General features: G+C 52.6%; 1 protein-coding gene across 1 annotated transcript in view; it reads right to left on the bottom strand.

The window, feature by feature from the left end:
• Window positions 1–1544, bottom strand: part of STX4 (syntaxin 4) — a 5316-nt gene extending 3772 nt beyond the window's left edge. The window contains exons 1-4 of the mRNA XM_059414851.1: window positions 1228–1544; window positions 908–1009; window positions 703–802; window positions 493–567 (exon numbers count right to left, since the gene is read on the bottom strand). Coding sequence (XP_059270834.1) covers window positions 493–567; window positions 703–802; window positions 908–1009; window positions 1228–1257 — 307 coding nt within the window. The 5' untranslated portion in view covers window positions 1258–1544. The remainder of the gene's footprint in view (window positions 1–492; window positions 568–702; window positions 803–907; window positions 1010–1227) is intronic.
• Between the last annotated feature and the right edge of the window lie 12220 nt (window positions 1545–13764).

Here is a 13764-nt window from a genome sequence, read left to right on the forward strand (position 1 = left end):
TGAGGAAGGGGATTTGAGCTGTGATTTCAAAAAATCATGAGACCAGGACACAGGGCCAGAGTCATACCCCATCCATACAACAGAGAGGTGCATATCTCCATGGGATTCTTTTGGGAATTATAATTTATCATAAATGACTAATTCTGAGCCTCCGATGGAAGAACATGTATTTTTCTTTGCAATACATCAGAGCATTCCCACCGGAATACAGAGGACTCTTGAGAAACCCCCATCTGCCCCTCCAAAGAATGCACATTAGGCAGCAAAAACTGTAGAAGTAAATGGTTTCCTTACAAATAAAGGAACTTAAGGGGCTGGCATGTGCTGTGGAAAACAATATGGACAGGAAGCCAGGACAGAGTGCTTCTAGGCCTAGGCCTGCTATGTGATCTGGATACATCACTGGCCTCTCTGGGCCACACACTCCTCAGACATACCAGGAGCCGGGCAGGACCACAGGGAAGGATCCGTCTGAGGTCCTAGGGAGCTCACCCTTCAGCTGCGATCGGATCTCCCTCCCCAGCTGTTTGATCTCCTCGCGCAGGTTCTGCAGGTCCTGCTTCATACCTGAGCAAGAGAAACCCAGGACTCCCCAACAGCAGCCCCTGCCTCAACCAACCTCCCCGGCCACCACCTTCACGGAACTACAAAGCCCACAATCCCTCCGGCTGAGCGCGCGTTTGCACTTGGGGTTTCACTGACTTTCCTCGGGAAGAGGCGTGGCCAGGATGGTGACCTGCTGCTTCTCCAACTCTCGGACTTTATTCTCCAGCTTGACAATAGTCTGTCGAATTGTCCGGACCTGGGGAAGGTGACCGAGAGGGCTGAAGGGGCGATGGGGTTCTGCGGCCCCGCTGCACCCCGAGCCATCCAGCCCCTCGCGCAGAAGGCCGGACCGCAGTCTTACCTTGTGGAAGAACTCGTCGTCCGGGCTCCCCAGCCGCGCAGTGCCCGGGTGCACCACCAGCGCGACCCGCTCCTGGTCCTCCTCGTCCGAACTGTCATCCCCCTACAGGGCCGGGGTCGGCGGCATCGTCTCCTCGCTGTGGCTCTCTCGCCGCGGGACTCGGGGACTTCCGGGTCTGCCCGCAGCCCGCAGCCCGCAGCCCGCAGCCCGCAGCCCGCAGCCCGCAGCCACCCCTCCCTGCCCCGGAGTCCAGGACTCCCGGGTCCGGCCAGACCCTGACCGGTCCGCCCGTCCGCAACCCGGCAGCCCGCACTGCTCACCTGCCTCAGCTCGCGGGTCCTGTCGCGCATGGCGGCCCGAGTTCCCTGTCCCCGGCGCCGGAGCCCCGAGGGCCTCAAGACGAAGTTTTGGAACTCGCGTACCCCACTCGTACTCGGACACGGACACTCCCCCCTCCCTCAGCCGGCGGACCCCCGAGCTCCCCCACGAGCCACCAGAGGCCCTGCCCCGGGCACCATCCACAGCCAGTGGGAAGAAGCCGACCTCGGGGACCCCCCCGAGGTCCCACAGGTTGGAATTCCCTTTTCTTTCCCCCCTCCTGCTCCTGCAGCCTCGGCCCCGCCCCTCTGGGATGATCGGGGCATGCGCGCGGGGTCGCGTCTCCTCCTCGCCCGGGGAGAGGCTGCGGGCGGAAGCCGCCGCGCCCCGAGCGGAAGCGGAGCTGCCAGGACGGGGGAGCCCGGCCCCTTCGCCGGAACTGTCGCGTCTTCCGACGGAAATGCCGTTGCCGGCCCGGGCGGGAGCGCGTCACCGATCGTCATCGGACGGACCCTGCATCGCACATCACCCCATGGGCACCCCCACGTCACGTGACCGGCCCGGTGCCACCGTCGCGGACCACAGACCGAGACGAGCGAACGTCACGTGTCCCGGCGCCGTCCCCTTGGTCTCCGAACACCCCTCTCCGCGCGCAGGCTGCGCCCCGACACCCCGCGCGGCGGGGAGGGGCCCCCGACCCTCCCCTAAGACCTCGCGAGGCCGTGGGTGGGAGGACCCTTGCTGGCACCGGCTCCGTTGCTTTGGGGTCCGGGGGTGCGGGCGCACAGAGAACTCAGAATTCGCGGCTGTCAGCGTCCTGAGACCTTGAAATTTGGAAAATAATAAGATCCAGCGTCAGAGAATTGCAGGGTTTGTGGGCAGAGACTCTGGGGGTGGAAAGTGGCCTCACCCAAGGCAGAAATCTCTTCTCCCGCATAGTCCTGGCGCGGCCTCCGCGGGTGGGCGGTTGGCGCCCTGCTTGAACACTGCAGTTCCGCTGCGCTCACCACGCCGAGCATGAGACCACTTCAGGGCAGCTAAAGCGGAGAAAAGCGTCCGGACTCTATTGAGCAGTCTGCCCCTCGCATCTAACTCCTGCCTAGCACCGGGGTCTACCTCGGAAGCCCACCAAGAAATGTGCACGCATTCCACACTAGAGTGGACTGGGAGCTCTTCGGGTCAGGGCAGGGCCGTCTCGCTCTTACCTGAATACCCAGTCCCCAGCACATACGGGCCCTCAATAAATATCCGTGGACAGAATTGAGCCCTTCGTGTATCTGAAGATAAAGCTTTTGGCTCCCTAGCCTTGTCTTTCAGGCGTCAGCCTCTCATGGTGACACTGCCCTAGCCCTCTAGATGACCATTCAATGGATATTTATTGGGCACTTATAGAGCAGAGACCGTTCAAGGGGTCAGAGAAAAATCAGGGCCCGAGAGACAAAATACCTTTCACTTATGAAACTTGCATTATGTAAGAGGAGTCCCCAAGGCCACTCAGTGAGTTTCAGCATAGCCAGAGTAAAAATCAGGTCTCCTGGATTCCAAGGGCTCTTTCCAGGGAACTTACAGTGTCAACCAAAAGAAAGAATGGCTCCTGTCTAGTATGCCCTGGCAAGGAGAATATCGATTTCCTTTGAGTTGGTGTGGATTTCTGGAAGGGACTTCATTGTCTCCGGGCCTCCATCTCCCAACTATATCCAATGGGAGGCATACAGGGACAGGGAGATCGTATTTATGGGTTTCCCCTGCTCTAAAGTTCATTGATGATGAGGTTGGAAACTGTAAAATGCTGTCTGATTCTACTCGAAGGGCTCTGATCCTTCTCTTCCCTTCAGAACCCAGCTTGCCTGGGGTTGGGAATGGAGAAGTGAAGATGGTGTGCTGCTCTGATCAACCTACAGGAGGGTTGGAGGGTTTTTCAGGAGGCTAAGCCCTGCCCCTTAGGGTCTCCTGGAGATCATGAAGGAGGATTTCTCCACTCTTGGGTCTTCTATATCAGCCTCTGCCTCCTGCCCCTCCTCTCTCTCTCTCTCTCTCTCCCTTTCTCTCTCTCCTACTCTGTCTCTCTGAGTGGGACAATGGAAGGGCTTTTGGACATCTGACTCCCAGTCCTGCATGTGGTCTTAAATAACTCATCACTCTTCTCTGGGACTCAATTTCTCCATTTGATAACTTGGTCTCACAAATTCTGCCTTGCCTAAGGTAAGAATTGAACAGTATCAAGTGAGGTGAGAAAGGCTGTGGAAAGGTCTTGCGAACTGTAGAGGGTTGCCCCCTCCGTGGAATTTTACAACTGTGGGTTCCAGCTCTCTCTAGGATCACCAGTCCCACCTGCCTCTCTGTTGGCCTCTTGAAGGTTTGCCTTCTTGGTTCCCAGCTGAGTCTGGAGTTGTTGGTGCCTTTGGTAAGTTTCCCAGGCTTATGATATTTATTCATTCATATATTGTATTTGTGGTCTCTGGGTGGGATCCCAGGGCTTTGGAATGGTGACTTAAGGTCACAGGAGGCTGGGCTTAAAGCCTCATGGAGTGGTCTGGAGAGAGGGTGGGGAGCAGGGACCGCATACGGAGAATGGCTCTGGGGATGGAGTTCTCCAGAGCTGAGTCCTTATCTCTATTTCATGGTTTTGGGGTTATTCCTTTTGGGCCCTCTGAACAACCTTGAGCTGTGCATTAAGTATATTGGGTCTTGGATGTATAGGTATTAGGGCTCTGTTCGTGTGTTCCTTCCAGTCTGTGGGAAGGTCAGGCCCTACCCAGTCCCAAGGCATGGCAGCCCATCCAGTGCCCCCCCCCGCCACTGCAGGTCCAGCCTACCCACATCCTACCTATACTGGAACCAGATGACCTTGGGCTGGAATCCTAGCTTGTTCCCCTCATCATACAGCTCATGAAAGCAAGGTACAGAACTTTGCTATGCCTCAGTTCCCTCATTCGAAAAATGGGAACAATAATGGTACCAACCTTGTAGGATTAAATGAGGGGATATATGCAAAGTGACTAGAACAGGGCCTGGCACGGAATAAATGCGATAGAAGTGTTTGCTGCTTTTATATGGCACTGATGATGATGATGATTACCCCGAGGGGGTGGGCAGGGATTCCACTCTGCGGCCTGCCCAGGGTCTCCTCCTGCTTTCCAACTCCTGCACCCTGCTGTGCTTCGGGTGCAAGGCTGGAGGCCTCTCCATGGACATGAGGTCTCTCATGTCTCCACCTGGATCTGACACACCATATATTTTCTTATACTTTCTATTTTTATTTTCTATATTGTCTGTTTTCACCTAACCAGAATGGAAGCTCGGCGAGGACAGGGGTTTTCACCTGCGCTGTTCACTGCTGTGTCTCCAGGGCCTCCAACAGTGCCTGGCAAACGGTAGCTGGACAATAAATATTCATGAATGAATGGACTTATTGTTTTTATTTTTTTTAAAGGTTTTATTTATTTATTTGACAGACAGAGATCACAAGTAGGCAGAGAGAGAGAGAGGAGGAAGCAGGCTCCCCACTGAGCAGAGAGCCCGATGCGGGGCTCGATCCCAGGACCCTGGGATCATGACCTGAGGAGAAGGCACAGGCGTTAACCCACTGAGCCACCCAGGCGCCCCGGCACATTGTAACTCATTTAATTTTCATAGCAGTTCTGTGAGGTAAGTACTATTGTTGTCCTCATTTTACAGAGGAGGAAACTGAGCCACGGCAGTATTAAGTAACTTGCCCAAGGGTACACCCTAGCAAAGGGGAGAGTCAGGATTTGAACCCAGAAAGTAGAGGTCTAGATTCTGGGCTCTTGTCTACTCCACTGTGGTCCAAGGAAAGCGTGGGCTAGGGGAGACTCCCTGTGTCTACTTACCTTTGGGAACTTGCTGTCACCTGTTGAGGCCCTGCTTTAGATCATCTGTGGGGCGGAGAGGGGAGGACTTGACCTGCAAGATTGAGCTTTTTCCCCTCCCCATCACAGGGTCTCTCTCCCTTTTTTTTTTTTTTATATTTTATATTTTATTTGTTTATTTACTTATTTGTCAGAGAGAGAGAGCACAAGCAGAGGGAGAGGCAGGCTCCCTGCTGAGCAAGGAGTCCGTGCGGGACTCTACCTGAGGACCCTGGCATCAGGACCTGAGCAGAAGGCAGACACGTAACCAACGAAGCCACCCAGGCGTCCCTCCCAAGTTCTCTCTTCCACACCTGCTGGGTAGGGCTGACTGCCCGGAAGTTGTTGGCCTTCTTCCCACTCCCCAGGAGCAAAGACATCCGTGTATGTTTGGCATAAAGGGCCTCTGTTTATCCTACAAGTCTCTGAGGTGGGTTTTGTGCCAAGCCCCAAGGCCCACAGAGAGGAAGCCCCCACAGCTCTCTTTTCATGATTGTGTTTGTGGCCTGACCTTGACCACTCCCTAGAGTTCCATCTGAGAACCTCTCTTCAGACACTACACACATTCTTGTGGCTTTAACTGGCATGCATGGGCTGCCTCCCAAATCCCTATCTCCAGGCTCAAATTTTCTCTTGAGCTCCAGATCCCTGAATCCACTTGTCTCCTGGACATCCCTTTGTGGGGGTCCCATAGGCACCTTAAATTCAACATGTTTCAAACAGGAGGCATCGTCTCCCCCTGAGAATCTCATAAGCTAGCTTCTGTTTCTCCTGTTGCTTCTCCATGTGGGATACTCCTGATCACATGTGCCATAACCTTGGCCTTGAATTTCATTTTAAAAGTGATGGGTCACACAACTTGTCAGCCCCCCTAAAAACACCAGAAGAAAATATGGGCAAAATCGTTTATAACTCTTGGAGCGAGGAAGCCTTTCCAACTCCAACTCAAAAGTCAGAAGCTATAAAAGATTAATACGTTTGTTGACATGGAAAAAATTCTGCATGGTTAAAAAATAAAGCAAAATCAAAAGACTAACAATAAACTAGGAAAAAATATTTGCAATTCTTATCATATACAAAGGGTAATCTTTGTACTATTTAAATGTCTTCCTCATACAACACCTTGTTGTTCAATAAAAAATGGGCAAAGACTGGGGCACCTGGGTGGCTCAGTGGGTTGAAGCCTCTGCCTTTGGCTCAGGTCATGATCCCAGGGTCCTGGGATAGAGCCCCACATCGGGCTCTCTGCTCATCGGGGAGCCTGCTTCCCTCTCTCTCTCTCTCTGCCTGCCTCTCTGCCTGCTTGTGATCTCTGTCAAATAAATAAATAAAATCTTTTTAAAAAATGGGCAAAGAACATGACAGATCACAAAAGAGAAAATACATAAGGCCTTAACACATATGCAGATATTCAACGTCACACATAATGAGAGAAATGAAAAGACGATACTGAAATGCCTTTTTTCCTTTATTGCATTAGCAATAACCCATATGTCTGATGAAACACTCTTTTGGCAAGACTGTGGGGAAGCAGGGACTTTCACCCATTGTAGGGAGGAATGCAAAATGATACAACCCAGACATTATTTATCAAAATTATAAATGTATACACACTTTGAGCCAGCATTCTCACTTGCAACAATCTATCTGAAAACCTACCTCTATCAATTAGCTATTGCTTCCCAAGGAACCACCTTAACACTTACTGGCGTAGAACAACGATTTATTGTTTCTCTAGATTCGGAGGGCGGCCAGGTGGTTTTTCTGCTGATCTGATCTAGATTACTCAAGTGATGGCAGTCAGCTGACGTCTAGCCTGGGCCTGGATGGCCCCTCGTGGCCGTCACAGGTCTGAGACCTTAGCCCTGATGGCTCGGTCAGCTAGAGGGGGGCTGAGCCGCTGTCTCCATGTGGTACGTCAGTTATCCTGAATTTGTTTAATTGTTTGTTTGTTTAAGCTCCCTGCCCAGTGTGGGGCTTGAACTCGCAGCCCTGAGATCAAGGGTTGCACGCTGTACTGACTGAGCCAGTCAGTGCCGCCAGCCCGAGTTTCTTCATAGCACAGCATCCTCATGGTTCCAAAAGGGTGAGAATAGAAGCTTCAGGGTCTCTTGAGGCCCTGCTCAGAAGTTGTTCGACATTATTTCTTCAATTAGTCTCTAAGCAAGTCACAAGTCCATACCAGCTGCAAAAGGTTGGGGGGGAGGAGAAACAGAATTTTAATGCCCTCTATCTGCCCATGAATGAAATGGCATATACATCAATGTTATTCATTGGATTTTGTTTGCAGACTTGTCCATCAGCAGGTGAGCAGCTGTGAAAAAGGGTGAGGACGTTGATGTGAGAGTGCTTTAAGACCCCTCGTTAGTCAGATATCAAGGTGTAGAATGAGTAGACCATGCTATTGAGGTATAAGAAAAAAAAGTGTGGGGGCCCCTGGGTGGCTCAGTGGGTTAAGCCGCTGCCTTCGGCTCAGGTCATGATCTCAGGGTCCTGGGATCGAGCCCCGCATCGGGCTCTCTGCTCAGCAGGGGAGCCTGCTTCCTTCTCTCTCTCTGCCTGCCTCTTTGCCTACTTGTGATCTCTCTCTCCCTCTCTGTCAAATAAATAAAATCTTTAAAAGAAAAAAGTGTGTGTGTGCGTGTGTGTATGTGCACATGTGTGTGCGCGTGTGCTTGTATCCTCAAAGAAATCCTGGAAAGTTACAGAAGAGAACAAGCTGGTAAGCACAGTTGTCAAGAGTAAGAATCTTCACCGTCAACCTTTAATGTTATTTAGATTTTTGAATCTGTGAAAGTACTACCTGTTTTAAATAACTGTATCAAAGAAAGAAGCTACCTTCAAATAATTTCCAACAAAGAAAAAGCTGTCTTAGGCAGCTTGGGCCGCTGTTACAAAATAGCACAGATTGCCCGCTTACCCAGTAGACATTTATTCCTCGTAGTTCTGGAAGCTGGAAGAAGATCACAGTGCCTGCAGATTTAGTTCTTGGTGAGGGCGCTCTTCCTGGATTGTAGATGGTTTGCTGCATCCTCAAAGAGCAAAAGGAGGAACCTCTGGTCTCTCTTCCTTTTCTTAAGAGGTTGCCCGTCCCATCAGGGACGTCTCCCTGGTGGGTGGACATCTCCACCCTTGTGACGGCTTCTCAACCTCATTGTATCCCAAAGGCCCCACCCCCCTGATACCATTACAGTGGGGGTTAGGGCCTCAGCATATGAATTTGGGGGGCACAAAGACTTTCAGCCCATAACAGAATACTATGATCAAACTTTCACTTTTCAAGGGTCCTGCTGGTGGCCATGTGCACAGATGGCTGTGCCCGTGGGCACGGTGGGAGCGGTCACACAAGAGAGGCCCCCAACCACATCGTGGACATCCGCATATCTGAACATTTATTACAATTGTCTGACAGAGGGAGATCAAGTATCACGAGGAAGGGACACCTTTTTCTATTTACACAAAGGCGCAGTAAGGGTTGGCAGCGGCCCTGGCCAGGTGAAGGTTGATTGGGAAATCAGTTAACAGATAATAAGGCCTGAAGTTAGGGATGGAACATCCATTAAAGAGACAGAGTCTATCAGACATGGCAGCAGACTGGAAAAATTGGTAAGGGAGCAGGAGGGTCCTAGACCACCCCTGGATATCTGCCTCTCGCTCTATGTGCAGGCAAGTTTGCTGGAATAGGATAAATTATTTAAAATAGATTGCCTTTATAAATCACAGCAACAGACTATTAGGAAATGGAGAAATACCATTTATAGAAATATATAGTACCTAAGGAAACCTTTTAAAAATATGTTCATGTCTTTTATGACAGAACATTTTACTTTTGGGCACCTGGGTGGCTCATTGCCTTCAGCTCAGGTTAGGATCCTGGAGTCTCAGGAGCCAGTCCCACATCAGGCTCATCAGGGAGAATGCTTCTCCCTCTGACCCTCCCCTCTCATTCTCTCTCTCTCTCTCACACACACACACAAATAAATAAAATTATTATTTTTTTAAGAACACTTTACTTTTTTTTTTAAAGATTTTATTTACTGGGGTTCCTGGTGGCTCAGTGGGTTAAGCCTCTGCCTTTGGCTCAGGTCATGATCTCAGGATCCGGGATCGAGCCCTGCATTGGGCTCTGCTCGGCAGGGAGCCTGCTTCCCCTACCCCCTCTCTCTGCCTGCCTCTCTGCCTACTTGTGATCTTTGTCTGCCAAATAAATAAATAAAATCTTAAAAAAAGATTGTGTTTACTTATTTTAGTGGGGGAGGGGCAGAGAGGGAGAGGGAGAATCTCAAGCAGACTCCTGCTGAGCACAGAGCCTGATGCCGGCCTTGATCGCAAAACCCTGAGATCATGACACGAGCCGAAAACAAGAGTTGGATGCTTGGGGAGACTGGGTGGCTCAGTGGGTTAAAGCCTCTGCCTTCATCTCGGGTCATGGTCCCAGGATCCTGGGATCGAGCCCCGCATCGGGCTCTCTGCTCAGCAGGGAGCCTGCTTCCCCCTCTCTCTCTGCCTGCCTCTCTGCCTACTTGTGATCTCTGTCTGTCAAATGAATAAATAAAATCTTAAAAAAAAAAAAAAAAAGAGTCGGATGCTCAACCAGCCTAGCCACGCAGGCACCCCATGACGGAACATTTTCAATTTTATCAAAAGATTTTAAAGAAATCCAAAACTAATGGGTAGATATACCATGTAAATGAACAGGAAGATGTCAGTATTGCAATGACATCAGTTCTTCCAAAATAGATCTCCAAAGTCCGAGCCACGATCCAGTGTCTGCCGCGTGGTTCTGATGAAGAGAAGGGCCGGAATGAGCCCCCCGGCAGTCAGATACCAACCAGCAAAGAGAACGGTTCAATAGTCCAGATGTCTGCCGGGATTGGATCCCAGCTCCGACCTTGAATAAACTACTTAAACTCTTTGTGCTTCTGTTCCCTTGTCGGTGATAACCTCAGATGGTGGTTGTGAAGATTAACTAATACAAACAAAACACGTAAAGCAGGGCTTGGCACATGATCAGCACTAAGTAAGATCTAACTATTACCATCTCTACTGTTACCCACGCTATGGACATTCTGTTCATGTCACAGGTTCACAATGGTCTGAAGGGGCAGTGGGAATAGGAAGGAGCCTGAGCAGCACATTCCAGGGCCGTGAGAAATAGAACCTGGAAGCCTGATGGGAGGGGTGGAAGCACAGGACAACCGTGCTCTTTCACATCAGCTTGAACTGAGATTTTCGGGGCACCTGGGTGGCTCGGTTGTTAAGGGTCTGCCTTCAGCTCAGGTCATGATCCCGGGGTCGTGGCATGAGCACTCGGAGGGCTCCCCGCTCTGCAGGAACCTGCTTCTCCCTCTCCCACTCCCCCTGCTTATGTTCTTTCTCTCACTGTGTCTCTCTCTATCAAATAAATAAAATCTGAAAAAAAAAAAAAAAAGAAATTTCTCCACATGAAGTACTGAATCTTCCTTGAAGGACAGGAAGTAACCCAAGTGCGCTGCAAAAGTAAACCTTGGTCACATTAAATCACTGAGACCTGGGGGATGTTTGTTACATAGCATAACCTAGCCTCAGCCGGCACAGCCCAGATACCCTGTTGTTCCCAAACTTGACTAAACATAAGACTTTCCGGCAGTCATTGCTCAAAACCCAGATTTCTGGGCTGCAGCACAGCTCTCCCAAATCCGAATCTCCAGGGAAGTGCCTGGCAATCTGTATATTTAACAGGCTTTCCCCTCCATCTTCAGAAGGGTCAAGAAAGCCGGAGCAGCTAAACTTGAAGGAAGGGTAGGAGAGGGGCTTGGGGATGCGAGAGGGAAGGGAGTTCTAAGGGTCAAGAGGAGCACGAGGAAAAGCACGGGGGGAAATGCGGGGAAGCGTGCTCGGAATGGAATTGGGGTTCACGAGCGACGGTGGTGTGTGCTGAAGTGGGAAGTCAGGGTAGGATTTCTGGGCTTTATCTTACCAATAGTGGGGACGTGGGGAGACCTTCCGAGCAGGTGCTGGCCTGCTTGTGCTGATGCTTTAGAAAGGCCAGTCGGGAGGAGGGGCGGCATGAGAGGCTGGGGCGTGGTCCGGGTCACGCATCTCACAGGGTTATTCGATGGACTTTAAGAATCCCTGAACGGGGGCGCCGGGGGGGCTCAGGTGGTTGGGCGTTTGCCTTTGGCTCGGGTCAGGATCCCAGGGTCCTGGGACCGAGCCCTGCGTCGGGCTCCCTGCTCGGCGGGGAACCTGCTTCTCCCTCTCCTGCTTCTCCCCCTGCTCGTGCTCTTTCTCTGTCAGATAAATAAAATCTTAAAAAAAAAAAATCCCTGAGCAACAAGAGGATTTACGATTGTCAACTCTTGTGTGTTCTTGTGTCCACCTTTAGAGTTGCAGCCAGATTTGAGACGTACATCTTTCACTCATCCCTTTATTTCACAAATATCTGGGCACCTTCTATGTGCCGGGTGCCTTTAGTGCACTGGGAAACCAGCCACGAGTGAAACACACAAAGGTCCCCGCCTTATTTCCTTTGTCCTTATGCCTGGCTAAGGGTGTGAAGGAATAGACCATGCATTCATTCATTAGTTCATTGAGATTTTTAGTGAACATCTGCTTTGCGCCTGACCTTGGTTGCTGGAGGGAAGCTAGGGAAGCAGACATGAGTCAGGCCCAGACTGGTCTCGTGGAGAAGCTGACTCAGCCCACACCTCATGAGGCTGTTTGCCTAGACTGCTGGGAAAGGCTTGAAGGATGGGAAGTCTGACTATCCAAGAAGGGGGCAAGACAGAGTGCTGGGCAGAGGAGAGACGGCATAGTGGAAGGGTATGGGGTGTCCGGGGTCTGGGATCCCGTGGTGTGGTTAAGGCTGGGGTTCTGCAGCCCAAGGAGGGGCAGTGGTAGGAGAGATGAGGTGAGGGCGCTGGCATTCAAAGGCCAGAGCAGCCACCGAGTGCCATCGGGGGGGTCATGGCGGGTAGAGTGGGGGGTAGAGTCGGTGGTGCAGGGGACGGATAGGACCCCATTTGTTCAGGGCACAAACACCTGGGGAGAAAACTGGACACACAGGGAAGGGGCTGCCGTTGGAGGACCAGAGGGGGGACTGATGTGATGCTGCGGGGGAAGCCGACGAGGGCTCAGACTGAGCCACAGTGGTGAGTGAGAAGGGAGAGGACCCAGGAGACAGCTCTGGATCTGGCAGCAGAGGGAGGAGGTACAACACTGTGGCTTTACAAGAACAGGCTTTGTAATCACAGGATGCCTGCGAGAGCCCCAGCCCTGTCCTTTACTAACCTTGTGAACTTAGGGCCACCATTTCAGCATTCTGAGCTTCAGTTTCCGGATCTGTGCACTTGGGATAAGCGCAGGAGCAGCTGCGTGGTTGGGAAGATTCTAGGACCTACCTACTCTGCATGACCCCCGGGGTGGGGGGTGCGCTCAGAGCACGGCAGCATTATGGGGATGGGGGAGGGATCCAAGGTCAGTCTTGTCTCCGCTCGCAGTGACTGGCTGATGGAGATGCCACCTCCCATGGAGAACACAGGCCGGAGCGCTTTGGGAGGAGGAGGCAAGGCCACAGTCCTGGAGGTTCCATCAAAGCTCTGGCCTCATTCACTGCAGCTCTGGACTTCCTCGAGCCTCTGATGACATCTTTCGCCTCTCTGTTCTCAGTGCTCGGGGCAGGGGCTGTCTTTGAGGAGGAGGGTCTGCCTTGGAGCCACAGATGTGGGTACTGTGGGCAAGTGGGTGCAGTCGGCCCCGGGAAGTGAGAGGGAAAGAGAGCGGAGAAGCCAGGGTGGGGCCCGGGGAGCCCTGACACTGGGGCTGTGGGAGAAAGGACGGATCTGGAAGGAGGCTGGACATTCGGAAACGGGGGGCGGGGGTGGGGGAAGGCAGGCTGGAGTCAAGGAGCGGAGGATTTCAAAAAGAGAGAGGTCATCAGGGTCATATGTCACCGAAAGATCATGATGGGTAAGGCCTGCCCCGTGGCCGATGGACTTGGCATCAAGAAGGTCATCGGGTAAACTGGTAGAAGCTGGTTCGAGGCCTGTCAAGGGGCCAAAGCCCGCGGCAGGGGTGGAGGTGTCGATGAGATGTTAAACTATGGCGATGGGAGCAGGGAGGTGGGGTCAAGGGGCAGGACGGCGGGCACCTGCATCTGCCGGGCACCAGCTTTCCCCTCCAAGAAGGGCGGGTTTCCGTTTCAACAGTCATGGAAGACAGGCCAAGAGGTCAGGAAAGGTAGTGAGCCCCCTGTTCCCCGAGGTAGACAAGCAGACCTCTGAGACCCACGGCTGCCCAGAGATGGGCACAGACAGAGTGGGGAGGGCTGCGCAGCATAAACCCCCAAACACACGAGTCCTGCCCTTCTCAGGCTCGGCTGATTCCTTGCATCACAAAAGCCACCTAGAGGGTCACTTTGGCTATTTCCAGTGTCCAAAGCGCGTCCTGCGGGGCGAACGCGCAGAGGTGGTCGAGCCGGGCTCGCCCAGACTCGCAGACACCGAACCCCGAGTCTCCCTCATCCCCGCTGTAACGGGGTCCAGGGCGCCCCTCCCTGGGTGACCCCGAAATCACTCCCCTTGCCCCGCTTCTGCCGCGCCCCCCCGCCCCCGGCCAACAGCTCCCTCCGGCCGCCGCAGCTCCCGGCTCTGCGGAATCGCTCCCTGCGCCCCGGCCCGGCCCTTCCCC

This window comes from Mustela nigripes, chromosome 11 (assembly GCF_022355385.1).
Source record: "Mustela nigripes isolate SB6536 chromosome 11, MUSNIG.SB6536, whole genome shotgun sequence".
Classification (NCBI taxonomy): domain Eukaryota; kingdom Metazoa; phylum Chordata; class Mammalia; order Carnivora; family Mustelidae; genus Mustela; species Mustela nigripes.